Raw genomic sequence first — 27,747 nt, 5'->3', positions numbered from 1 at the left:
GTTTTTTTTTTTGTTTGGCCAAAATCTTTATAAATGAAAGCTTTGTATTTTCAACTTCCAAAGCCAAAATAATCACAGCAATCTTGTTGTTCTTGGATAAGTCATTGCATTTATTATTTAAACCTCAATGGTGGTCGCTTGACTTAGCAGTTATACATACACTGATCTTGGACGTGTTTTTTTAGACCAAACCAAAAAAGCAAATACTAGAAAAATTTGACTTTTACATGTTCTCCCTTAACCCTCATTAGTAGTAGTAAACGTCCTTCACGTGCTCATGGAATCAACTTTATAATAAGCGTTTAGATTAGATGATGTCTAATTAGTAATTTACCCATATAATGACCGACTTAAAACCTCAATTTTTTTCCCAATATGAGGTACCAATTAAATTTCCAAAACTCTTAAAACTTTTCATTTTTGCTAGTATTTCAGAAAGTGTGAAAACCGAAGAGATTTAAACATTATTAACAGAGATCTTTTCTCCTTTTTTTTTTTTCCTTTTACTTTTCCTTTTTGTTTTGTGTTTTGCTTGAGCAAGAGAGCTTTTTGTGTGTGTTTTGTTTTATCTTTTTCTCTCTAAATTCATCATAGTGGTAAAGTCACATTCTGATTAAAATAGAAATGCTTTTTCCATCGTAAGGGATCATCTTTTCATGCCCGATTGCATCAGTGCAGATTTCCTTATTTACATCTCTTCTCTTCTCAAATTTTTCCTCTTTTTTTTTTTTTTTTCTTCTTAATCTCTCTCTCTCCCTTACTCCACTTCAATATAAATTTCCCCAAATCTTTTTTATTTTTCTCTGGATCGTATCAGTGAGAGGGTAGAAGAAGATTGTGAGAAAAATTGAAGCAAACCCACATATGATTACGTCCTCTGTGACCTGAGAAAACCCTACTCAGAAGAATAAAAAAAACTCAGTGCTTTTTTTATCTGACGAACAGAGACACACTTACTAATGGGTTCAGAGCAGCATAGATTTCTTCAGCAGGAGCAGGTTAATTTCTCTCTTCTGTTCCTTTTGAATTCCTGTTTGTGGGGTTTTTAGTTTCACTCTGTCTCCTATGGTGGTTGTCTAAGTTGTCTCAGATTTTAAAGTTTTCGTTTTTGGAAAGCTGCTTCCTTTTTTCTTTCTCTCTTGCTACTTAGATCTGACTATCCAACTCTGTTCACACTAATCTGCTTTTTTTTTTTTAACACTTGATAGAGCAATGTTCTTTTAGGGTTTTATGTTGAGTCTCTCCTCTGATCATTCTATCACAGTGTTGCAGCAAGTGTTAATTGAGAAATTGATTAAAAAGTTGACATTTTTCTCATTCAATTAGATTAAAAATTCAAGCTTTTCTGGGGTTGTGATCTAGATTCGATGCGTGTAAGCTTCTAAGATTACGTTTTTTTCTAAAAGAGCATAACTTTTAGATCCATAGTCATGGTTTTGTAGAAACGCTTGATTCACTTATATGCCGCAATTATCTTCTTACTTTCCAGATCTCTTTTTACATGTTTTAGCTTCAGTTAAGCTCTTTTACTGAAGTGTGTGTGGGTGTGGTGTCTTTTTTACCAGAGGAAAAGGTGGGGAGGTTGTTTAGGAGTGTTCTCATGCTTCAAGTCACAAAAAGGAGGGAAACGAATTGTACCTGCATCTCGGATTCCTGAAGGTGGTAATGTCTCAGCTTCACAATCTAATGGACCTCATCAAGCTGGTGTCTTAAACAATCAAGCTACAGGAGGAATCAATCTATCACTTCTAGCTCCACCATCCTCTCCAGCTTCCTTCACCAATTCAGCTCTTCCTTCAACTGCTCAGTCACCAAACTGTTACTTATCCCTAGCTGCAAACTCTCCTGGAGGTCCTTCATCGAGTATGTATGCCACTGGACCATATGCTCATGAAACTCAATTGGTCTCACCGCCTGTTTTCTCTACATTCACTACTGAGCCATCGACTGCTCCTTTCACTCCTCCTCCAGAGCTTGCACGTTTGACTGCTCCTTCTTCACCTGATGTACCTTATGCTCGTTTCTTGACTTCCTCCTCTGGTAAAGGCCATTACAATGTTTCAAGTGATCTTCAGGCTACGTATTCTCTTTATCCCGGAAGTCCAGCCAGCGCTCTTAGATCACCAATCTCTCGTGCTTCAGGAGATGGGCTATTGTCTCCTCAAAATGGTAAATGCTCAAGGAGTGATTCTGGCAACACCTTTGGGTATGACACAAACGGTGTCTCAACACCTTTGCAGGAGTCAAACTTTTTCTGTCCTGAAACTTTTGCCAAGTTTTACCTGGATCACGACCCTTCGGTTCCTCAAAATGGTGGAAGGTTAAGCGTGTCGAAAGATTCAGATGTGTATCCTTCAAATGGATATGGAAACGGGAACCAGAGTAGGCAGAACAGAAGTCCCAAGCAAGACATGGAGGAGTTGGAAGCTTACAGGGCTTCTTTTGGGTTTAGTGCAGATGAAATCATCACAACTAGTCAGTATGTAGAGATCACTGATGTGATGGATGATTCTTTTAGCAAAGCGACTTACTCTCCAAGCGATGGACAAAAGCTGCTCAGAAGAGAAGTAAATTTGCTGAGTCAAACAAGTCCCAAATCAGAAGCTGATCTTGATTCACAAGCTGTGGACTTTCATTCACCAAAGGCATCAAATGGCTACAAAGGTCAGTATTATCGCATGAAATCTTAAACACCTTGCAGAGAAAATATCATTCAGTGTGTGCTAAATTGTATCATATTGTGTGGCTCAGATCACAAGCAAAGAAACCAGCGCATCCACGCTGATGAAGAGGCTCTATTATCGAGAGTGGGTTCTGTAAAAGGAAGCAGAAGCTATCCCATCTCGAGCTCTGATGCAGAGGTAGAATACCGAAGAGGAAGAAGCTTAAGAGAAAGCAGAGAGAACAGACACAGGATAGGCTGATCAAGACGACAACAACAACAACAAAGCCAGCTCTGTTCTTAAGGTCTTCTAAGTTCTAAAATGTGAGATGCTAACTCTTGAGATAAGAAATCTAGTGTTTTTTTTCTTTAAGTATATATAGATATATAAAAATATATATATTACAGATGGTTTTTTAAGTAGAAGAATGATGTTATATATATAAGAAGAGAGCAAGGGTGAGAAAGTGAATGCTTGTTTTTTAGTTTGACATGGCTTTTTTGTAAGACCCATCTTTTATCTAATTGCAGCTATCTGTTTTGAGGTTCTTTAGTCGATCTCTTCTCTTCTTTTATGCATTGTTAAGGACTTAAAGATGTTAGACTGGAACTCTTGAATGTTAATATTATCTTAAGGCTAAGATGATTCTTGAATATTCTATATGAACATTGACATTGTTGTGAGAACATTCACATGCTCTGATAATTGTGTCTATACTAAAATTTTGTATTGCAAGTAGTAAAGTCTAATTCACCTTTATAATTGGAATGGAGGTTTTTTAATCAAAAAGATTTTTACTAGAAAACACAGACAAAACAGTAACACGTTAACTTTCAAACATCTTTGTTAAAGTAGTCTCTGTATCTAGTCTGATGAGGTTCTTCCCGTGTTCTAGAATGTTGCTGGACCGGGTCAATATTATTGGGTTGTCGACGTTGCTTAAGTTGAGTTTCATCTTGCTTAAGAATTTTAATCTTTCGAATTAGTCTTTTTAATTAAGGAAACATTGCCTTAAATGCTCTGGTCTGCGGCCGTTTTGTGACCGTTAACCCCTATTTAATTAATAAATCAAATTTTTTTTTTTTTTTTTTAATAAATCAAATTTAGTTATAGAAAGAAAGAGCGACTTTAGAATTTGGTGAAAATAAAGACTTCTTACAATTTCACTTCTTCAGGCACTAAATTTTATATTTGTTTCAAAATTTTCAACAATGGAATCTATTAATATAATAAAAGAGATTTGAAAACTTCTTGTTTCCATTATAATTTCACGAACAAATGACCTATTGTTTTTGTAAAAATAAAAAGAAATATCTATAAGAAAAGCACTGCAAGCAATAGAAAAAAAAAACTTGTTAAAATATTGGCAACTGTTTCTATACTATGTGCAAATAAGAGTGCCTCGGTTTGCGGAAGATGAAATTTCATTTTCAATCAATCATTATCTTCCACGTAGTCAATGTCAAAATGTATTATCTTCTTCTTCTTCTTCTTCTCTTCTTCTTGTTTCTTAAGAAAGAAAAAAAAGAGAGAGATAAGACTATAAAAAAAAAAAGAGGTGAAGCTTCCAAGCGCCCACCGATAAAAAATCTCGTGTACAATGCAAGTGTCAAAAACAAGTGGCCGGTGTGGTCTTCATTTTTTTATTGTTTACTATTTCTTCTTCTTAATCCAATTGTAAAGGAAGAAAAAGCGTGTTTTAAACAATGACATGGTGGACCTATTAAAGAACTCGTTAAAATTGTCATCTAACTAAATATCTAAAACACACTAATCTCCCACGTCTAATACACAACAATTTCATTTATCACCACTTGACACACCCCTCCCTATATATAAACCACATTCAAACCTTTTTCTATATATTTCTCTCATTCACTTTCCAATTCGAAAACATTACAAAACAAAAATAATAAACCTATACAAAACTTGTCTCATGAAGAATAATAATAATACTCCACGTCAATCATCTTTCAAGAAGTTCTGCCGGAAACTGTCACCGGAGAGGAAAGATCCATCCAGAGAGATACAGCAACATAGCAGTAGCAATGTTGACGACAAGAACAGAGACTTAGAGGCTGTTTTTGCTTACTTGGATGCAAATAGAGACGGTAGAATCTCTGCGGAAGAGCTTCAAAAGAGTTTCACGACACTAGGAGAGCAACTGTCCGACGAAGAAGCCGAAGCTGCGGTCAAACTGTCTGATACAGACGGAGATGGGATGTTGGATTTCGAGGAGTTTGCTCAGCTTATCAAAAGAGATGATGATGTGTTTACAGAGGAAGAGAAGAAGATGGAGCTCAAGGAAGCGTTTAGATTGTATATATCAGAAGGTGAAGAGTGTATTACACCAAGAAGCTTGAAGCTGATGCTAAAGAAGCTGGGAGAGTCAAGAACAACTGATGATTGCAAAGTTATGATTAGTGCTTTTGATCTCAATGCTGATGGGGTTTTAAGCTTTGATGAGTTTGCTCTTATGATGCGCTAATATGATAGTTATTATTATCACCTCCAATATTGTCTTTTTGTTGTTCTTTTTGTTTGATCTTCTACTGTATATAATGTTAATGGCTTGTGACGCAATAAAGAAGATTGTTATTTAACGATATGTGAAACTTTGTCATATTAGAGTCTCGCAGGAAAGGGTCAATCTACTGTAGAGTCCATTGAGGTTTGACCATCATAGTCATTTTTTTTTTTTTTTTGAATAGTTAAGAAATTCTGGCCTAGTCATATTATTTCCTGAAGCTCACAATTCAAGATAAAAGGTGAGCATGTGCAAATCGATAATAAGATAATAACAAGATTCATAATGAGAGCCTTTGTCAGATGTTCACGTAACGGTAACAATTGAGGAATCTAATAAAATATCCCATCTCGACCAATCAATCTCGTGCCTTCACCAAGTTAATTCTTTTTGACAAATTACGGAAATATATGGTATGAATGTGAAGCTTTAAACAAAAATGGAATTTGATTAGAATCTTCAATTTGTGTGCCTCCAACTTCTCCGAGCTTACTGTAAAAAAAAAAACAGATTTAGGTAGTACGTAGTACGTACCGAGCTTAATAAGGCTCATACTTCTCATAATTGATAGATTAGTGTAAAAAACAAATGACAGTCGTAAAATATTTTATATCTACAGACTACAGAAATACCCTTTCTTGATACAACTACCTAAATTTAAGACTGAAGAGAAAACGTGTTTTAAACATGGGGATAAGACCCTGTAACAGAGGATATACTAATATTTCCTTTCCTCTAGATCTGAAGACCTACTAATAATACTACTTCTTCTAGATCTAAAGACTAATAATATATGTTTTTATTTTTCTAGATCTAAAGAACTAGTCTGACTCTCCCACGTTTGATTCGTTTCAATTTCTATTTTCTTATTACTATTCTTGACTTGAAACACACCTATATATATAGAGAAACACGTTATACCATTTTCTCATTCAACTCGTAAATCAAGAAGAAAGAAACCATACTTGTAAACACACATACAATACCTGCAACATTTCTTTTTTCTTTTCAAAATGAAGAATATTCAACGTCAGCTATCTTCATCTTTCATGAAATTCTTGGAAGACAAGAACAGAGACCTAGAGGCTGTGTTTGCTTACATGGATGCAAACAGAGATGGTAGAATCTCTGCTGATGAGCTTAAGAAGAGTTTCATGACAATGGGAGAGCAAATGTCTGATGAAGAAGCCGAGGCTGCTGTTAAACTGTCTGATATAGACGGAGATGGGATGTTGGATCTTCATGAGTTTGCTCAGCTTATCAGAGGGAATGATGACTTCACAGAGGAAGAGAAGAAGATGAAGATAATGGAAGCTTTTAGAATGTATATTGCTGAAGGTGAAGATTGCATTACCCCTGGAAGTTTGAAGATGATGCTGATGAAGCTAGGTGAGTCCAGAACCACTGATGATTGCAGAGATATGATTCAAGCTTTTGATCTCAATGCTGATGGAGTTTTAAGCTTTGATGAGTTTGCCCTCATGATGCTTTAAGCTTTGTTGTTTCGTCTTCTATAGTTTTTGTTTTATATATGGCTGTGTAAATAAGGCTTTGCAAGCAATATCCAAAAACTTGTTTTATATTATCAAAAATCATAGTTCATTAAAGAAAAAAACTTCATCATGTTTCAGTTTCAATGTACATGAATCCTATTTCATTGTGTTTCTATTTGGTGTTACACAAAAACTACATGTCAAAACATCATACAAGAGAAAAAGAAATATAACAGAACAGATTGGATTTCAATTTATACTTATTAGCTCATGGGATGTTGAACAAGCTTATCCAAGACCTTCCAATATCTCAGACAAGAAGGGTCTGTGTGAATCGCCCTAGTCACCCATTTCTCAGGGCTTTGGTAGTTTTCAATCCCTGAAGCGGTTTCAGGTCTGTCTTCTGATTGTCTTGCGAGTATATGCATCTGGAAGTAAACCTCAGCAGGTCTCATTTCTGTCCACAAATATTAAGAAAAATCTTCAGTTGTGCTCAAAGTTTTGGTGGAATACGAAAAGATAAAGATTAGGACATCTGCAGTCTAACCTGGTGGCCAGCAGAACCATTCAAGACGAAGATTCTTCTCCCATTTCTCTTTAGAGCCAAGACTACCATGTGCTTGAGCTAATAATATATACACGATAGGCAAAGGAAACAACGAACTCGCTTGAACTTTGCTAAGACTTTTTACAGCCAGTGAGAGGAACTGCGAGTCATTAGACTGTCTAGCCAGCTCCATGCAGACAGCACCATGGCAGAGAAGTAGACAGCTCTCTGAATTTAACAATGAACAAGCTTGTTCAAGGAATTCCTCTGCTAAGAAAAAGTCTTTTTTACCGATGGAATCTAAGCCACGAGCTAAGCTATATACACCCATCCATTCTTTCCATGAATTCTTCTTCTGGTTCGAGCATTCTTGTAGGCTCATCTCCAAGAAGTTTGCATCAGGTTCCAGATCATACTGAGATTCTATGAGCTTCAGGCAAATCCAACCAATATTTGAGTCAGTCTTGAGCTCCAAACACGCTTTGTATTCCTCTTGCATGTTTCTGGTACTCCCTTTTATTGCATAGGCACGGCAAAGTTGCAAATGTCCTAGAAATAAGTAGCTACTTGGAAGCGAAAGCGAAGAAGCTTTTCCAGCATTGACAATGGACTCTGCTATATTTCCCATCTGCAAACTGATCTCAGAAGCACAAAGCAGAAGCTGGAACTTTTGATATTCGCCTTCCTTTGAACATGTCTCATCAGAGAGTGCCACATAGATTAGACGGTCAATAGAACTACAAAGTTGGCGAGGAAATCTCTGCTCACGTGCCTTCTGCACGAGATTCAGAATAAGCAAGTATCTTACACCGCTGTTCCAAGGTTCTTGATGCAAGAATCTGCGAATTAGAAAACAATCATTTAATAGTTATAGTGAAAATATATTTTTCTACATATTACGCCCTTAGCTCTCTAACATATACGAGAGATTCTGATCACAGGTATCAAAAATTGAGTTGTAGATGATGAAAGGATCAGTGAGAGTTGATCAATTCAGAATTTGAAAATGCTAAAATGGTGTCGAAAGATTTTAAAATACCTTTGCAGTTCCACAACAACAACAGGAGCATTCAGACACTGACAATGGCATGTCGGAAATGAGAACCTTGGAGCTGTATTGCCAATTACATTGCAAGCAACCGATCCTCCACCAAGGACCTCCAATGCGGACTTCAGACCTTCCTTATTTGCACAGTCAGAGACACTTATGATACAACATCTACTAGCAGTACAGGCATCCTTCATTCCTTCACCAGCTAACAAAATATATCCAAGCAGGTTCCTAATTCCAAAAAATCATATTTCCAAGTTATGATTACAATACCAACATACATTACACAGTTAAAACATAGCGCGCTTGATCAGCTTATGTAACCTCTGGTACTGATCAAAACTCACCTTATCGAATTACTATGAGGGTACATATGAATAACTTTTCTGAGGTGGGCAATCCCCTTCTCAAATCCAAGGAAATCTCCTGCTCCAGTTTTCAGCTGCAATATCCAGAGTGGTGTCATTATAATCCAGAGTTTAAACAAATACAGCATTCGAAATGAAAGGGCCAACATGATATTCGAGATCAACAGGCTCACCAACTTGCTGAGTGCGATCAAATAGTGCATTGCAACTATTTCTTCTTGTGATGTAATATAGTTACGAGTGCTTGCAACAATCGACTGAAGTCTATCACTCTGATCAAGAGAATGGATGGCAGATACTATAAAGCTGATTTTCGAACTCTGGAAGAAATCCTTTGGCATTTTCTGGATGCTGGTTATAGCAGAATCAACCCCAGATATGCAATAGAGCAGACTACAGATGAAACTGATTGGGGAGGCTATTGAGGGTTTTTCCATGGTAGAAATCCTAGCCCCAAGATCTCGAATCACTGAGAGAGCCGAATCATTCTCACCAATCTTCCACAGAGAGAAAGCATATATTTGCAAACCTCCGGCATCAAGTAAACCTTTTGGAAAATTTGATTAGATATTAGTAAATTTATTAACATTAGCCTCAAATTTGCATGAAACTCCAGTCTTCAAACTGGGGGATGAACAGTTTTAAGTGCAAACCTTTTGACTTCAGATTTGCGCATTCCATAACAGATTCTTTGAATCGTCCTGCCTGCAAAAATAGTTTAAGTGAGTACAATATTTGCATTTGACTATTGAATTAAACCCAATCTAAAAATAGCTTTCAAAAAGACATGTTAACGGAAAGAAGGGTGAGCTTCTCACCTTGCTGAGTGACCTGACCAAGTTCATAGATACTTTTCCAGCATGAGATTTCACTGAATTGTCGGGGTAAATACTCATTGCAGCTAGTGATAGCCTATAAGAAGCAATGGCAGTGTGATAATTATGTCTTGCCTCACAAACTAGCCCGTGGAGGTTATGGGATTCAGGGTAATAAGGGGTGCGCTGCACTGCCTGCTCAATGCAAGCAAAAATCTGCAACACAGTTTCAGGAGCGGGAGTTATTTAACTCACTTGGATAAATAAATAAAAACCTGTGTAGATAATAGATATATAACTAGTCTGTGTTTATACCTGCGGAGACGATATATTCCCCTGCAGCAAAGCAAGCCATGCCAGACCAACTTGGAACTCCGCAAGCTGAGACAGAATGATACCACGCCTCAATTAAAACCATCACAATTACATGTAAGTAAACCACAATTAAAGCAGCACTTACAGGTGATATCTGTGCAGCTCGTAAACAACTCTCAAACGCCTCGTCTGATGTTGACTCCCTGAGGTGTTAATTAGTCTATGGGGGGCAAATTGTATTTCGAAGACATGAGAAATATTTTCACATAAAAAGCAACTACCTCGCATAAGTATCAGCTGAGCCAGCCCAAGGTAGCGCAAGTGTAGGATCTATGCTTCTAGCACAATCAAAAGCTTGCTTTGCCAATTTCATTTCCTCCGATTCCCTGAAGATCTGTTTAATGCAACCAAAATTACAATCAAAAAGAGGGAAACCGTATTTGAATTAATTAACATTGGTGAAGCAAAAATGCAACCCCTGGTAAAGCTAGGACATCCAATACAAAGCCAGAAAGAAAAAGATGTTAAATACAATACCTGACCCATAAAAGCCCAAGCAACGGCTAAAGATACATCCAAATGCAATGCCCGGATCAAAGCATGTAGTTTCAAAGCACTATTATCAGACATACAACCCAAAGCAACCCAGAACTCTGAGTTTTCGCATTCAAGCAGTAATGCTCCCAGAGCCATCTTTTCTGGTAGCTTCCTGATAGAATAGTCAACTATTACAAGGGAGCGCATCGTACATACAAAAATGCCAAATAACGTTTAGTATAATCTTACCAAGAACTTGAAGTTTCAGAGTCATCGCTTAAACTTGAAACAAGATCACAAGTTATGGCAATGTCGGTATATACATTAGCTTGCCAAGGGGCTAAGTGTAGAGCTCGCTGGTAAGAAGCTTTGGCTGACAATGCAGCTGAGTAACAAATGCTTTTCCAAGAAAGGATTGAATCACTAAATGTTTTTAACGTGAAATCTGAGTTTTCAGTTCCAGCAGACCATGGAAAGCATCTTGCATATGTAAGCTGCTCAAGAATTAAATATTAGATCCCCAGCTAACGAGCGAGCTTTACACTTAAAATACAAGGACAGCCTAAAGTACCTGAATATCTCCATACAATTTCCATATACAAGACATGTTGCTGGACAGTTCACTACTTTCTTTTGCAGCTTTACGAGCATCCTGTAGTGAATTTGCAATAATCGTTCTCTCATATAGGTATATATTGAAATATGGATAAAAGCAGGAAAAATCACAAGAGTGTAGTGTTATTAACCTCCAACAACGAAGCTGCCCATCCAAATGCGCCCAAATTTATACATTCCTTTGACCAACTAAGCAATCCAGAAGCAAGACCATAAAGCACAGAAATATTCTGAGGCGAAATCTTCAACGCTTGCTCAAATAGCTCCACACCCTACACAAACACTATATGAGACTTCTGGAGCCACACAGACAAATTTTCCAAAGAGGTAATTTTAAATAGACGTGGTTACAAAGGTTTTACCTTTCTATATGAACCAAGCATCAAAAAGATATTGGCACTCTCCACTAATGTAAAAATTTTGGTCTCATCTAATTCAATGGCGCGCCCATACGCCTGTTGTATCATTGAGAAATAAAGTCACAATGAAAATCAACAAAAACTCAGACCACTTCAAGAAACTAGAAAGACACAAATTAAAAGGAAACAGTGTATTGTACCTTGATAGCAGCAGTAAACATTCCAAGTCGCTGGTAAGCCAGGCCTAGAGCCTGCAATAACAGACACAAGAAAAAGAAAAAAAGATTCTTGTCAAATTCGGTAACAGACTCATAACAATGAAACGAAAAAGTTAATAACTGGAGGAAGAAGAGGAAAGGACAATTACTTCCCACAAGTCTGACAAGGTAGGATAACCTCTAATCGCATGTTGAAGGCTCTGAACAGCTTCAGACCACTTCTTCTGATGAAGCTATAATAGAATTCATGGCAATAGATAAATTAGCAATCAATGTAATAAAACAAAAACAGAGAAGGGCAATTGAACAAAACCTGAATGTAACCCAATCTACAAAACGCCCAAAAAGCCTTGGGAGACCTCTCAGAAGCGTCACGGCAAACAGCAATCTCCAAAATCTCTTTCCCTTGCTTATCAAACAAATCGCACAAAGCTTCTCCGGAATCAGAATCATTAGGGTTTATCAACACTGCTCTTTGGTAACACTTAGCAGCTCGATTGAGATCAAGCGTCACACGCGAGTAGTAATGCCCTAGATACTTAAACGCCGCGGCATTATTCGGGTTCAACTTCGCCGACAACACAAAACGCTCCGCCGCTTGCTCCGATTCTCCAACATTATCCCACAGATACAAACCCTGAAATCAAATCATCAAAATTTCCAATTTTTTTCCAGATAACAAGAGAACCCATAAGTAAAAGGAACTAAATTTCATCATCAAAACAAAACTAAATTACGAGTTCGAACTGTAGAGAAGAATCATCTGGGTTCGCCTCTACAGACTTCTTAAGTTGCTCCAATTCCATCCCAATTCAGTACGAAAAAGATCGAAGATTTCGAAACGAGGGGAGAATTATTTTCAATCTGAAGTGAAAAAAAGTAAGAAGAGAATGATTAAACATGTGAATCTCTTCCTTCTTGTTTACTCTATCTCCCAGCAATTAAAAACCCTAACTTTATTTACCTCTCACCGGAAAACAAATCATCGGCGTCCCAGAGATACAAAACCAAGCTAGCAATTTTTTTTATTTGACCCTTGTAGTACTATCAAAATCAAAATCACGTCCTGTATTTTTCTTTAAATCTCATTAAACCCTGTAATAATTATTAGGCCCATAAGCCCGCTATTAAGACCCGGTTTGATTTATCGGTTTTATCTCGGTTATTTTCGTTATTAAATCTTAATTAGTTTCTCGCCTTCTCGGTTTATGATGATTACAAACAAAAACACTGGTTTTACAATTTCTCACTGAAAATGATTGTAATCAAATTATTTAATTACATGAGGAGGACAAAAAAAAAGTCTTTTGAATAAAAAACATCACGTTTTATTTTTTTGCTCCGACCAATTCACCGGCGATGACATACCGGAAACTCAAATTTTCCGGTAGCCATTCAAAATTTTTAATCTTCTTCTCCTTCAAACATTTTTGAGCAATTTTCCTAGCATCCTCTGGTAAACACTGAGCTGTTGCTTCCATGAGCTTAGACACATCCATTGACATGTCTTTAACATAATGCTGAAAGATCTTTGGCAACAAAATCTTTGTTCCTTTGTAAACACGAACGTTACTTCTGATATACTCTTGCTTAGCTTGTCTTAGATCCCTGAAGATTCTATCCGCGGTGTAAACTCGAACCTAGTGAACAATTAATGATCTATTACTGTTAAATGTTAATGCCACATTTAGACTGAAATCAATTAGAGTTGAAATGGTTTCATAGTAATTGTTACCGTAGGATCTGTGAATGCTCCTGAAGAAATAGCGAAATGAGCTAGAGCCTCGGGGTATTCCAATGCGTAAATGTGTCTAACACTACAAGTTTTAGACTTTCTTGAAGGTGAAAACAGCGCTTGGAGTAACTGCAAAATGTAAAATTGAAAGTGAGAAGTTTACTATATGTGGTCAAAAGTGAAAATGAAAGTGAATTAGCAAAAAGGAGACAAAGATGAAATGGTTTACAGGTGATGGTGATGTGTAGTGAGGTCTGATTCCTAAGATTGAGCTTTGGATGATAAAAGGGTTAATGCGATAGCCGCCAATATCATAAGCTGCCTGTGGTAATATAACAGAGAATTGCTTAGTAAAAACATCAAATAAGTGTAGCTCTGCTAAAATGATAGAGATGTAACCTTCAAAACCGAATTGTTTCTTGCGCGGTTGTGAGTTCCATAAGCTAAGTAAGCCTGCAAAGAAGAAGATTTATCAGACAAGAAAATATAAAAGAAACATATTAAAAAGAGGTTTAAGAGCTAGTTCACTTACATGCATCACAAGAGCATTGTGAATGTTGATCCAAAACGCGAGCTTCTCTTCACGTTTCATTCTACTCGGATCAACTTTCTCAAGATTTTGAACCAGTGATCTGCATACCAACAATGTTCATATATCAATCCCAATTACATGAATGTAGATTGTTACCACAAAACCATATAAACTTTTTACCTGAAGTTTTGGAGCATAAGAGCAGCGTAACTGAAACTACCATCATCTAAGTGTACTCTAAGAGCCTCTATCACAACAACACCACAAGGCAAAACATTGCCTTGATCTTGACACTGGTTCAGCAAATGATCCTCACTCGCGCAATTCAAGCTCCATTTATCATCATTATTAGATTTGGAAGAGAAAATAGTTGAGGCATTGGACAACGATGAAGCCGGGGAAGCAGGAAAACAAGTGGTGTGATTGGTACTCGTTGAGCTTCTTGAAAGTGTACAATACACAGAAGAAATGCATCTCATGATATCTTCAGAGAGTTTATTCGGGTTTATGAGGTTATTATTATGATCAACTATACAAGATGATCCTAGAAGCTCTCCAAGACTCTGATTACCAGTTACTACTCTACTCCCTTCCTAAAAAGGAAAGAAAAACACACAAAAAAAAAAAAACAGGTTAAGTTTTTATTTATAATGATATGTTTAAGTTGCTTGAGTAAAGAAGTATTAGATTACCCTTGAAGATAAGGCTTTTAAGCTAGTGTTGAAACTCCGAGGATATGAGATTGGTTTTTGGTAAGGCTGATAATGAGTTAGTGATGGTGAAGTAGTGACAGAACGAGATAAGGTTGTAGCAGAGAGGTTAGAGTAGGAATTAGGAAGCTGTTGCTCGAAAGATTTTCTGTAAAGAGATAAGAGATATCGTTCCATGTGTAGAATCTCTAACTCAACTGATGCAATCTCCTTCTTCAATTCTTCTGAAGACTGTTGAAAAAACAAGAAAAAAAAAAATCAAGAATCAAGAAAGCAGTAAGAACAAAGATTTGAGTGTTAGAAAAACGAACCTTTGGGATCAGACAGAGATTGGAGTTTTGGTGGGTTATTAAAGTCTTCTCAATAGGTAAAATCTGCAATTTGGAGGAAATTAAAAACATCTCTTCACTTTCATGTTAATGAAAAGTTTGCATCAAACCATATAAATAAAACACACAGAATGAAGAAAAAAAAAAGCAGAGAACTTTTCTTGTTATTTGAAAGAAAAAAAAAAAACCTTTTTTGCTCTGTTTTTGGGAGAAATAAAAAAAGGGAGGAAAATGAAATGATTTTGGAGACCGTACAGATATGCTGTCGGAAGAGAAACTTGAAGGTGACACATCAACTACACTCTGCAAAGCCATGTTCTCTCTGTGACTGTTCCTACAGAAACACAAGAACATTGTAACTTTGATTCAAAGTTATTATTGATAGATGATGCAGGTATACTTATGCAAATTGAAATCATTTACCTCGGAGAGTATGAAGAAGAAGAAGTGGGAGAGGAGGAGGAGGAAGAAGAAGAAGATGATGATGATGATGATGATGATGAATAAGCACAGTTCATCAGAGCCATCATTTTCTCACACTTTGAAAGCTCTCAAAGCTAGAGAACAGAAGAAAAAAAAAGAAAGGTCCAGCCTTTTTTTTTTGCACCAAATCTTAAGTTTGGTTATGTGACTTCAAAACCTGAAAAGGGGATAATGACTTTGTAACTTTCCGGGAAAATGAGCAAGTGACGAAACCGACATTTTTTATTTTCCCCGGGGATTCAGAATTTAGCGGGGTCAAGTTAACTCTGTTTTTTTTACTCCACTTACCTTTTCATTATTATTTTTGTTAAGATCTGAGTTCTATACTAGTATATATTTTGTATTTATATATCTGTCAATGTCCTCTGTTTTCATATTTATGGCAATGTTTTTCTCGCAGTGTAATTCCATTACTTCCACAGTCCCTTTGCATGTCTATATTTTACTCATAAGATCAGACCTCCAACAATATACTAATATAAATGCAATAAACAAATTACAAACTAAGAAGATCATTATTCATTATGATTAAAAGAATTCTAAATGATGAAGTTTATGCGGATTTGGTATAATCAATATGTTGCTCTAAACTGTCTAGTAGTGGACTTATTAGTAGCTAATAAACTGGTGAGATTATTGAATGAATGTAATATTACATGCAAAAAAAAATACAAGTGATTAGCTTATACTGCAAACAGAGTCACCAAAAACAAAATCTGAAAATTAAGCATACTTACTATAAGTAGTAGAAGAGAAGTGAGCTACTACTCCTACTACTATGCAATTAATGCATTTGAGCTAACTAATAAACAATTCACTAAAAGTAATGGGGACATAATTACTACATGAGATGCATGAGAGTTGACAATGGGGTCATGAAAAAATACCAAATAAATATGTTCCGATTACACCCATACCATACGATATACATCATCGACATTATTTTAACAACCCGAACTTTAGATCAACCTGAACTTGGTTATTAGCAAACACCAATTATAATGTGCAAACTCAAACTTCAGATGAAGAAAAAAAAAAGATACTTATGTAGGAATTAATGACAACCGATCATTGATATAAGTATGAAACTAATTAAATGAAATTTTTTGTAAGAAGGAAGAATCTAAACAAACAAGTATACGACTAGAAATGTGCATCCGTGCCATTGCATGTTAGTGGCCATAAATGCATAACCACGACAGCTGTCCCCATAAATTATGATGCCACCCTGTCCATTTTTGTTATTTTTATTTTCTTAGTACTTTTTTTTCAGTATCCATTAATTACTGCTATTAATACGGGTTTAGAGTTTATAGGACTTTAAAAGAGTACAACAATTCATTAATTTAAAAAACGGGTAAAGTCATACCCGTTTTAACTTCTCTTCGTACTATAAACGGTTGGAGTAGAAGAAAACTCATGAATTAGATTGTAGGGATGTTATATGTACTATATAGTATTTTATAAAGAATTAGATTTTATATTCGCTTTGGTTTTTTTGGTATGTTTCTACGTATTTACATTTGCATTCCTATTTTATAAATGTACTCTTATCTTTCCAATATTTAGTGATGTTTAACATCTAATTTTATATGCAAATGGTTGTATAAGGTCGAATGGTTGAAAAAATTGAGTTGAAAAAAAAAAGAAGAGATTTTGTATGAATGAATCAGTTTGAATTTGTCATGAATCTAGACAACGTTTTAGATCATCTATGTCGCAGACATAAACACCTTATATTGATCGGTCTAACATTTTGCAATCCTATGCTCTAAAGGAAAGATGAACCTTTTTTCTTTATCTAGCTCATTCTCAATAAATGGATATTCATTTATATATGTATATAAAGTTAACTTTGTTCATTTCTCCTTCTTCCACATCATCATCCACCTAATCATTTTTTTTTATATAAAAAATACTATTTTTAATATTCATTCATTGCATATTTATTACTTATAATTAATAATAGTAAAAATAAATAAAAAAGAATTAACTAAAATTAATTAAATTTTAAAATAGTATAAACAATAATATAATATTTTAGCAAATAATAAAATAATAACTATCTATAAATGAATTAAGTAAAAATAAATGAAAATTTTAAAATAGTAAAAATAATATTATAAATTTGTTTTAGTAATAATGTTATTATTAAAATTATAACCAAAAAAATGATTATATTCCAAAATTTAGAATTGGTTAACGAGTTTTAGAATGTAAGTAAGATTTTAATGCATGGTGGAGTTTAAAAACCAGTTATGTAATTGTATTTATAAAAATCTAAACATGAAAATAAAATTGAAGTGAAACATTAGTTTCTAAGAAACATATACCATAAAGATTTATTATTAAATTTTACTTATAAGAAAGAAAAGATTAATTACTTAACTTAACTTAAATTAAAAGTTTTGATCTAAAATAAAGACATTGTAAGGACACACTTTTTTTTGGGAAAACTATGGAAAAGAATTTTGAAAAAAATAATCTATCTAAAATATAAAATCAGTAGTCAGGAAATATAGAAAAAATGATATGTAAGCCGTCACAAAAGTGGCATATGATTTGTGGAGCATATCTCATAAGGTATATTATTAGCTGGAGCTACAATTTTATAACATGATATAAAACATATATAACAAATATAATATATATATATATATATCAAATGCTATTAACCCAAAACATTAACAAAAACAACATATTTAAAGTACACTATGTCTTTTTTTAGAAGACGGAGCTGGTGTTGCATCACAAAATTAACATCTTAAAATAACATATGAGATTTTAGAAAAATATGTAACTTAGATTAGTGAATAGATATTCATTGTGGGGTTTAAATGTTTCACTATTTAAGCATTTTTGACTTAGTCGGAAATTCTATTATGACAGATGATGCATTTGGACAACCTCATTGTAGCAACTGTTCATGAAACTTTGTATATTCTCATTTAATATAGGATATTGATATGTTTAAATAATCTATATAATTATTCTCGACGATATTATTATGAGACTAGACTATATATGTAATATATAGATTAGTTAAATAAGTACGGCATTTATATAGATTTATCTTTTATCTTCAAATTATATTCATATTCAATGATTCTTATTGATAAAAAATTTAACTAAAATCTCACGTAAAATCTCAAATAGATATAACAAATAAATATTATCTTCAAAAATATATATGTTGTATATCACTGAGTAAAGTAAGTTTACTATTTATATAGATTTATACTCGATTTATACTCAAAAGTTGGAATGATTATATTTGAGCTTAACAATTTCTATTGATAAAAAATATTTATAATTAAAATCTCGCGCGTGCGCGGGTACAAATTCTAGTTAAGAATAAAATCGAGAACATCTGCTCAAACAATTGGGAACAACAATTAACATGTTTTACAAAAAGATTTGAACACACTAAATTAGCATGTCATTCTATTAAATTTTAATATAAAATCTATTAATTTCATTAAGTTATTAATTAAAAATTTATTAACGATCTATTTTAGAGACAAAGAAAACAATTATACAATATTAAATATGAATTCATTTTTATATTTCTCTTAATATTTAATTTATAATAATATAATATTATATAATGTATTACATGTTTGAAAGGAAGAAGAAAACCCAAATAAAACTTGAGAACTTATATTAAATTTTGTACGAATTTTTTTTTTAATAAACTAACAAAAGGTAAACATGATAATAAAAAAAAAGATTGATATGATATATGAGAGTCTAGTTTATTTTTTATTATACAAAACTCATATATCAAAATATTTTACTTATGTTTTGCTTATATTTACATACATATTTTGTTTATTTTTTTGTTAATTTATTTTTCATATTAAACAATATATGTAAGGTGTTACGTAAATGCAAAATAAATCGGTGAAATTAGTTGAATTGAAAATACCTAATTACGCGTAATACTTTTTGTTTTATTCAATACTTAATAATATTAAACTTTGAGTAAATAAACAAACTTATCAACGGTAAGGGAAGAGCCAACTTACCAAACGAGGGAGACTTGCTTGAGACCTCCGTTTAGGCTTACCAAAGGGTTCACCTGAGTTTAGTCGACGAGAGGGACTTGAATGAAGTCAAAGAGGAACAAAAAAAAAAAGTTTGAAACTTATGACGATGAATCAGAAAGAAGTTGTTCCCTCCATTTTTGTTCTTCAATGAGTTATGATATGAGTTATGATATATATTTTCTTGTGTAGTGAGAGTTGAGGGATAATAACACAATTCATAAAAATATATGTGAGAGCCTTAAAACGCGTGTGGCGTCCATCTTTTAATTTAATTTCATGCTAATATTAAAGTGATTATTTTTTAATCTGCGTGTTTCACTCAAAACATCTTATATTTTGAAATAGAGGGAGTATTAAACTTTGAATAAATAAACAAACTTTTAAGTAAAATAAAATGTCAGTGATATACATATATATATAAGTTTCTACCAATATCACAAATTAATATAAAAAAAAATATAAAACTAAATACATCTAGTACTTACATATACGTACGTGACAACAAATCATGAAATCAACAATAAAGAAAAAAAAACAAAAGCCTAGAACATTGGTCGAATAACTTTTATCAAGTTGTGATAATTTTACAAGTCATATTTTACGTAAAGAGTTTCCATTTTTTGTTGTCTTGTCACAGGCAACATATTGGTAGGTAAAGAAAGCCTATGGTGATTCAGTTTCATATTGAATATCATTTTATATTTGCCAGTTAATCACTCATACAAAATTATAATTTATATTACATCGTTGATGTGAGATTCATAACAAATTCAAACTGAGCACCCTTTATTTTGATTTGATAAGCAAATCGAGTGGCTCATAGTTAGAAAACCCATCACTTGACCACCACCTTTGAATGCCAACTGTACTTTTTTTCTCGCACACGTCATATGCCAGTGATAATATTTCATACAATACAAATAGTACTAGTATATATTTTTGGGCATGTGTGATATCCTATCTGAGATTTTCTAGCCATCTAAAGATAGCTGAAATGAGATCACGAATGTGAATGTCCAAAATGTTTTCTTTATACACGTATATGTGCGTGTACAGTATATACATAGATGATTGTGTTATTAGCCTAGCTGTGACCAAAGACAGTGATAGAAACAAGACTGAAGAATACTTAAATGATTGAACAAATTTATATGAGAAAACTGATTTTGAGTATTAAATTCATTTCAGAAGAAAATGAAGATAGAGGTGTGGACCAAATGAACCTTTCATTTTCAAGTTTAATTAATTTGGGGCTTTCCTTCGCACCGAATTTTATGCCACACACATTAAAATCGAAAAGGAAACTCAGGCACGTTGGGTGACCCATTTTAATAGTTTTATGTACCCATTTCTAGATTTATATAGTATTACATTTTATTTTTTTCTGTACTCATATGATCTTCTCATAGTCGAATATATAAAACATAAAATAAATGAACATGTCTATAACAACTGGCTAATTTTACCGGCAATGGTACCATAAAACACATGAAATGCCAGCTTAGAGTAACTTCATTTATAACCTGTGTTTCGCAGAAACAAAAAAAAAAGTATATATAAAGTAGGAAGCAGCACTAGCACCTTACTAATTTGTATACTCGATCTCCTTAATCACTTCGTATTACTAGTTTATTAAAATATCCCCCACTACTCGACCTACTTTAATCACTTAGCACTAGTGTATTGATACTATATCGTCTCATTAATCACAAGTATTTTCATAAAGTATTGACCAAAAAAACATTGAATTTTGAAGAGCTTTCGCATCAACTTGCAAACTCTGTGATCATGTCATATTAGAGTTACTACTTCAAAACCTTAATTTTTAGGGGATCGGCCGATAAAACTCGATCGTACAATACCTTAACCGGTAGCCGGATAGATTTCATATTGAGAATTAGCTCGTTTTGACACCCAAATTTTCGCAAAGGAATTCAAAACTATTTCATAAACTATACTATATGATTCGAACGAATTACATTATATGAACAGTTTCAGTTTTGTATCTGCATATATATAATAGTACTAATCTGCAATAACGTCAATACCGGCGCATGTATTCTTGCATGATCGCTATAGTTCGATCTGACACGTGCTATCTCAAATTCAGTGCCATTGTAAATCACATATTTTTGTAATATACATAACAAGTCAATTATTTAAATAATAATCCTTTTTTGTCAGTTTAGCCAAATCACCATTGTGTAAGATTCAGATATAAGATGCACGTGTGGAAGCATGATGATTTTCTAACAAATGGAAAGAATCACTGATAATAATTGTTTATCAACTAAAAGTTACATAGTTAGTTTTTTTTTTTTTTTTCCTAATCGCCGATCACAGGCTGTGGGATACACAACCGCAGACCAAAATAATCGACTGCATCACAAATGGGCCCTTTTGTTCAACCATAGATCAGCCCATCATCCAATTGGGGTTTGTATCAACTAGTCCGTCTTTCTCTGGCATCAAACTCCGTTGAACCATAGAATGTGAGAAAGAACAAACAAAAATAAAATCACACGTATATATATCGTCGTAAAATTTTAGATCATCAGAATAAGATCAAACAAAAACTAGCTCTGCTATATTTTTGAATATAATTAGCTCTGCTATATTTTTGGATTGATCGCGATATATATAGTTACGTTATAATTATATACAAATCATGAGAGAACCAAAGCTAAGGGAGCATAAAAACATATCAATCAGACAGCGTGAGTCTCAGATCCCTTGCTAGATGTCACGATTCCTGCAAGCTTTTGTCATTTTATGAGACGTGGGCTTAAAATTATATATGTGATAAATAATTCAATGAATGTATGTGTGTGTAATATTTTAAAATCGGAATATCCACACCGCAATCCATATGTTTATAAATACAACCGTTATATTAATTCCGTTGTGGCTAAAAGAAATGAGTGTACATACGTTTCTATCTTCATAAATCAAATTAATGTTATTAACTAGCTTATAATATCATATATGACATGTACTGAATATCATATACTAGTGAAGGAGTAATAGATTAGATTGAATCAATGATTTAGAGAATATGTGTAAAGGGCAAAAAATTCCTGATATGATGGGAAGCAGTAGTGCTGGTTTGGTACCGAACCAGACACCGGAGCTAAGCTAGATTGTTCGGTGGTTGCTGTTTGGGCGCACATTGCTTTCAGTTGTCCCCTTGATCAGACTCCTCCAATGCACGTGAGTACTGTCCACGCGCCGCTGGCCCATGAGGTTAACTCAGTTTTGGAAGAAATTACAAATGCAAACTGGCAGGAGAGGAGTCAAAGCAGGGACACACCATTGCATTATTATTGATCATGATGTCTATCGAGTGTCAACGTTATCAAAGATTCAAAGTCAAAGTGTTTGAATGGTAATCAGTCTAGTTAACCAAACGGTAAATATTTGGTATAGTCATTAGGCCATACCGCATATTTTAACTATTTGTAAAATTTTGTTGCATGGTCAGCATATTACTTTTGTTTAGTAATTCTGCTATTTTCACTAAAATTAACTTTTTATTAGGTACTTTATTCTGCTATTTCATTCATAGATTAACTTTTGGATAATATTAGTAGATAGCACAAATATGAAGAAAAATAAAAAAAAATACCATAACAACATTTTTTTATAGTTAAATACCATAGGGCCCACGTTTTTTTGGAGTAAAAAGACACAATCACCCTTTTTATTTTATTGTTAGATAGAAAGAGTGAAAGATTTGGTGTGATTTTTAAAAATAACATGTAATATTTATATTTTACATGTTATATTGAACTAAATAACGTTTAGTTGTAAATCCAAACCGACAAATAGTCTCATTTTAATTGTAAAATCTAAACCCTAACCATCTAATTTCGTTTTAATTGTAAAATCTAAACCCTAACCATCTCATTTGTGAACCCAAACCGACATATAATTTCGTTATAATTGTAAAATCTAAACCCTAACCATCTTATTTGTGAACCCAAACCGATATATAGTTTCGTTCTTATTGTAAAATCTAAATCCTAACCATCTTATTTGTGTATCCAAACCGACATATAATTTTGTTTTAATTGTAAAATCTAAACCCTAACCATCTTATTTGTGAACCCAAACCGACATATAATTTTGTTCTAATTGTAAAATCTAAACCCTAACCATGTCATTTGTGAACCCAAACCGACATATAATTTCGTTCTAATTGTAAAATTTAAACCCTAATCATTTCATTTGTGAACCCAAACCGATATATAATTTCGTTCAAAAAACAAAAATGACATGATATTTTTAAAAATAACATGTAATATATGTAATGGGTATAAAAGTAATTGTACATAAGGAGAGAAAATGCCTTGTATGCCCTATAGTAGTTTCTTAATTACTTTTGATTTTTGTGGTATCTAGTGCATATTCCCTTAACTTTTCTATACAATCTACTCTGCTATTGCATTTGTGTATACTTTCTACATATCTTAGATTCAAATTACTTTTTTTTTAAATGACATGTTATATGTTACTTACATAAAACTACATTATAAGATTTTAGCTAGTAAAATTTAAAACATAATCAGTATCCATATGTGCAGAGCTTAGTTTTTGTTTTTATTGTGTATAAGATTGTTATTTGAGAAGGTATATATCACTGTGAGTCTGTGACGATGGTATTATTAACCCAAAATTAACATCCCTACCCACATGGCCACACACGACAGAAATTTATAATTTTAATGTTCGTAAAAACATTGTTAGTTCACACTTCACAGCTGTAAGTTTGTAACAACAAAAACTTATACAACATTACATACACAAAAACGAACATTAAGATTAACATGGATCATAACCAGATGACTCCTAATAATCACAAGTTTCAAGATCTCGAAAGGAGAATGCTAAGCTCCTGTCCGTAACAACCCCCTTGGTTCACCATATGAAACGACTCCGAGTCACACGACCCGGTGACTCGCTCAAACTTCGCTCTCAGATACAACGTATCGCCGCTCGGAATCACCCCGGCGCCTACGGAAACAGACTGCATCAGACGGAGAAAGCTGACGTCGTTTTCATTCGTTTCTCTCCTCACCGCAAATCCAAATTTCCTACCGTTGCAATACATAGACCAAACCGGAACGTTAAAGATATTAGACCGGCGGTTGCTTTTGCTCCGGAGAGCGATTCTGAGAAAGCCTTCCTCCATCTCGCGAGCAAGAGCTGCCGTGGGAACGGCTAGTTCGAGGAGGAGGAGAGGTGGAGAGGAGGGATGAGTGTCGTCTTGGAGGCAGAAGCTGACGTGACCACGGCGGTGACCGAAGAAAGTGCCTGTGACTACGCCGGGTTGGTCTAAGGAAGAAGTGGAGGAAGACACGGAAACTGTGTCGTTTTGATCGGAAGGAGGAGGTTGGTACGTGCAACAATATGGGATTACGCACTCGATGAGTGAACGGAGGGTTCGTCGGAGTCTGACTTCACGGGCACAGTCAACGCTCGTTGGAGAGTCGATGATTTGTAGATGACTTCTTTGTTTTCCCAAATCTACCATTGTTCTCATTTTTTTGCTTTTCTTTGTAATCGTGTAAGTGACAAGAGAACAAGGGTAAGGTTGAGGGTATATGTATAGGTGTGAGGTATTAAGATATTATTTTGTTTTTGTTGTTATTTTTTATGTAATGGATAACCATATTTATACATGCGTGTGCTTTCGTTTTCTCTGTTTTCAAGTGATTGTTTCTACCTTAATTAGTGTGTTCACAAAATGGTGGTAAACTAACCTGAATATAGTATTACGTTTCATGTAATTGCGAAACAGGGATCCAAAATTATGTAAATATAATAAATGATGTTGATAAGGAGAAGGGAATAGAGGGAATCGATATAATATAATTGGTTGGCTGAACAAGAAATAGGTCCACTTGTAATCAAGAACCCAATCGATCGATCCCTTTTATTTTTTGGTACTTCTTTGAATTTTCTTTAGTTGATATACTAAAGTCTAACGTATATGACAAACCGTGTTTTACGCTGATATAGTGATATGTATAAGAAATCAAAATATAACTTGAGGGTTTGATTTATGATCCCCAAAAAAATATTCCTAATAATAACGTGAGGGATTGATCGAGTCTAATTTAATTTTCTTTCATATGTGACTTATTCAGTAGACTAATTTATAAATTTTTTGGAGTTGATTGTATACATGATGTACATCTTAGCGTTACTCAATTCTGATTGCATTCTTATAGCTGGATTACTTATTATGGTTGTAAGTTATATCGTTGTATAATGCCCTCAATAGTCAATACTTACTTTTGGAAAACCTTCTCGAAAGATATATCCTATATATATGAATTACTCAGAAAGATATGTTTTGCTTTTTTAGGTTAATTTTTAGGCACTAACAAAATGATGATTCATTGTAATAGAGAGAGTACACATAAAAAAGTAACATGGCAATGATGGGTATTAAGCGTGAGAAAGCCCGTAGAAGCATGCATTCTGTTGAGATGATTGTCTTCAGATACTATATACCGTTATAGTGCCACGAATAGACAGTATAATGTGCTGTTGTGGGGACTATACATTTCCTTTGTCCATCATTAAAATTTGAAAAAATTACTAACCAGAAAGATAAGGCATTAAAGCCTAATTTACGGGGAAAACATGATATATGAAATATTATACCAATCAAGTATCAGCGAAATGATAGTATAGACAGAAAAACAAAACAATAACGCAGACGCCTATTTCAAAAAAAAAAAAAAAACAATGACGCATGGCTGCAGCTTAGATACTAGAGAGAGTAGTAGTACATAAACAGAACAATCAGAGCTTCTCAAGAACGGGCCTGTATTATATGGGTTCAGAAACTACTTTGATGGGCTGATAAAAACCTCACTCTAGTATTCTCATCCAATGCAAAATGTATCAAACTAAGCTACGATTCCCATGTCACTTGTGGAGTATGAACAAGAAAATTTCTAAAAGTCAAATCCACGTTTATTTTGTGTCGTCCCAAATTTCAAAATAACTAATTTACTACTATTTGGCTGACTTTAATGAAAATAATCATTCAATGAATGTTGATTGAAAATGTAGATTATATCTTTGAGATAGTTGAAAATGTCTTGTTAACATGATGAAGAAAAATATAGGAAAAAAAAAAAACGTAGAGCTAATGTTTGGTTACCTAGTCATTGATTGAAAAAAAGCCTCAAAACCTTCTATTTGTCCTCTTTCTCTTTCTTTGTTTCATATTTGATTGGGTCATGTAATCTCGATAGTTTTCATTAACAATGTTGATCGATATCATTTATAAATATAATGTTAAAATATCATATCTAATCAAAATTTTGATATATTCTAGTCGTATGAGGAACATTAGTTAATTTAGTCATTATCTTTTTTTTTTTTTGTTAAAGGGTTTTAATTTAGTCATTGTCCAATGTCCATAAGACTCAACATATATAGTATTATAGTCCATTTTGGTGATTCATATGTTTTCTATATCGGTGTCATAGTAAATTTTGGTTGAACATAAACCGATAAAAACTATTTTGCGAGAAGCTGTCAGGATCCCAGATAAGCAAATATAAGATTAATAAACTACCATAAATATTAGAGATGTAAACAAATCATTCATTAACAATTAGTTTTAAGTTAAAATTATATATCTAGCTCTTAACATAGATCCGAATTTACATGTTTTAGTCCATTATAGAAAGAGAATCAAGGATATATATACCGTATATACATTGAATTAAAATTAAAAAAAAAAAAAGTAATCGAAAGACCGTGATAAGATCGAAGTTTATCTACGGAAATGTCATGAGTCTGCGTCATAATATTGTTTTTCACGAAACAAATTTATTAACTTGATACAGATCGGAGCAACAGTGTTGGCCTCAGATCGGAGCAACAGTGTTTCAGCCACAGATCCGCTTCGTATTCTCTATTGCGCCTTTTCAATTGTCGCTACAATATCTAATAACTAGGGATTTCTAGGAATTTACCTTGATCTGCCTGTGGATGATCCTTGTACTGCAGATTTTGTGCGATATTTACAATCGGAGGAAGAGGATGCGCCATAGCTCGAGATAGCGAGAGAGATTGAGATCTAAGATTCAAAAAAATTGTTTGTAGAGAGTGAGAGAGAGTTATGTTTAGGTTTTATATTTTTAAAAGACGTGAAAGTTTAAAGTATAACATGTAGAAAAGTAATTTGTAAGTTATATTTTACTCATAACCTTTACCCGAGATAATTTTTATTTAAAAAATAAAATAAATTTTTTATTAACTTAATAGTTGATACTGATATATTTAACACATATTCAGAACAAGTCATTATGATTAAGAATGTGAATGTGATAGTTCATGGTTTTAATTAGGGTTCCGATAAAGATTAAAATGAAAC

At 33.8% G+C, this 27,747-nt stretch overlaps 5 protein-coding genes and 1 pseudogene across 12 annotated transcripts; 3 read left to right on the top strand and 3 right to left on the bottom strand.

The window, feature by feature from the left end:
• Positions 1 to 324: 324 nt before the first annotated feature.
• On the top strand, positions 325 to 3,215 carry LOC104713333 (uncharacterized protein At1g76660). Its single transcript, XM_010430428.3, has 3 exons — positions 325 to 998; positions 1,566 to 2,664; positions 2,752 to 3,215. Exons 1-3 carry the CDS (start codon positions 960 to 962, stop codon positions 2,922 to 2,924), a joined length of 1,311 nt encoding a protein of 436 aa, XP_010428730.2. The 5' UTR covers positions 325 to 959; the 3' UTR covers positions 2,925 to 3,215.
• Positions 3,216 to 4,454: 1,239 nt separating this feature from the next.
• On the top strand, positions 4,455 to 5,269 carry LOC104713332 (calcium-binding protein CML38). The gene has a single exon (XM_010430427.3). The coding sequence runs from the start codon at positions 4,600 to 4,602 to the stop codon at positions 5,149 to 5,151; it is 552 nt and encodes a 183-aa protein (XP_010428729.2). The 5' UTR covers positions 4,455 to 4,599; the 3' UTR covers positions 5,152 to 5,269.
• Positions 5,270 to 6,073: 804 nt separating this feature from the next.
• Positions 6,074 to 6,813, top strand: LOC104713331 (calcium-binding protein CML39 pseudogene; annotated as a pseudogene). The gene has a single exon (XR_015566687.1). The product of XR_015566687.1 is annotated as a calcium-binding protein CML39 pseudogene (transcript).
• LOC104713329 (tetratricopeptide repeat protein SKI3) lies at positions 6,766 to 12,571 on the bottom strand. Of its 4 annotated transcripts, none has more exons than XM_087466821.1 (20): positions 12,473 to 12,571; positions 12,246 to 12,372; positions 11,822 to 12,145; positions 11,658 to 11,741; positions 11,491 to 11,541; positions 11,294 to 11,386; positions 11,063 to 11,203; positions 10,888 to 10,968; positions 10,566 to 10,810; positions 10,317 to 10,488; positions 10,061 to 10,173; positions 9,925 to 9,982; positions 9,780 to 9,845; positions 9,468 to 9,680; positions 9,303 to 9,354; positions 8,823 to 9,196; positions 8,629 to 8,723; positions 8,270 to 8,512; positions 7,231 to 8,069; positions 6,766 to 7,140 (listed from the first exon to the last, which is right to left on the bottom strand). In XM_087466821.1, exons 2-20 carry the CDS (start codon positions 12,312 to 12,314, stop codon positions 6,947 to 6,949), a joined length of 3,507 nt encoding a protein of 1,168 aa, XP_087322947.1. In that variant the 5' UTR covers positions 12,315 to 12,372; positions 12,473 to 12,571; the 3' UTR covers positions 6,766 to 6,946. The 4 variants fall into 4 exon arrangements, with proteins under 4 accessions (XP_087322947.1, XP_087322949.1, XP_087322948.1 ...); XM_087466823.1 differs by having other exon boundaries at positions 9,925 to 9,968; XM_087466822.1 differs by having other exon boundaries at positions 10,317 to 10,484.
• A 152-nt stretch (positions 12,572 to 12,723) lies between these two features.
• LOC104713328 (uncharacterized) lies at positions 12,724 to 16,525 on the bottom strand. Of its 4 annotated transcripts, none has more exons than XM_087466781.1 (10): positions 15,238 to 16,525; positions 15,070 to 15,148; positions 14,797 to 14,859; positions 14,468 to 14,716; positions 13,956 to 14,368; positions 13,776 to 13,875; positions 13,643 to 13,696; positions 13,473 to 13,565; positions 13,244 to 13,372; positions 12,724 to 13,167 (listed from the first exon to the last, which is right to left on the bottom strand). In XM_087466781.1, the coding sequence occupies exons 1-10, from the start codon at positions 15,342 to 15,344 to the stop codon at positions 13,126 to 13,128; spliced, it is 1,329 nt and encodes a 442-aa protein (XP_087322907.1). In that variant the 5' UTR covers positions 15,345 to 16,525; the 3' UTR covers positions 12,724 to 13,125. The 4 variants fall into 4 exon arrangements, with proteins under 4 accessions (XP_087322907.1, XP_010428727.2, XP_010428726.2 ...); XM_010430425.3 differs by having other exon boundaries at positions 12,724 to 13,148; positions 15,070 to 15,142; positions 15,238 to 15,647; XM_010430424.3 differs by having other exon boundaries at positions 12,724 to 13,148; positions 15,238 to 15,614.
• A 7,533-nt stretch (positions 16,526 to 24,058) lies between these two features.
• LOC104713327 (protein MIZU-KUSSEI 1-like) lies at positions 24,059 to 27,512 on the bottom strand. The gene has a single exon (XM_087464015.1). The coding sequence runs from the start codon at positions 24,886 to 24,888 to the stop codon at positions 24,211 to 24,213; it is 678 nt and encodes a 225-aa protein (XP_087320141.1). The 5' UTR covers positions 24,889 to 27,512; the 3' UTR covers positions 24,059 to 24,210.
• Between the last annotated feature and the right edge of the window lie 235 nt (positions 27,513 to 27,747).

The sequence above is a fragment of the Camelina sativa genome, chromosome 9 (assembly GCF_030686135.1).
Source record: "Camelina sativa cultivar CO46 ecotype springtype chromosome 9, ASM3068613v1".
In the NCBI taxonomy this organism is placed as follows: Eukaryota; Viridiplantae; Streptophyta; class Magnoliopsida; order Brassicales; family Brassicaceae; genus Camelina; species Camelina sativa.
Note: the sequence above shows the minus strand (reverse complement) of the source record. Positions and strands in the feature narration are given on the sequence as shown.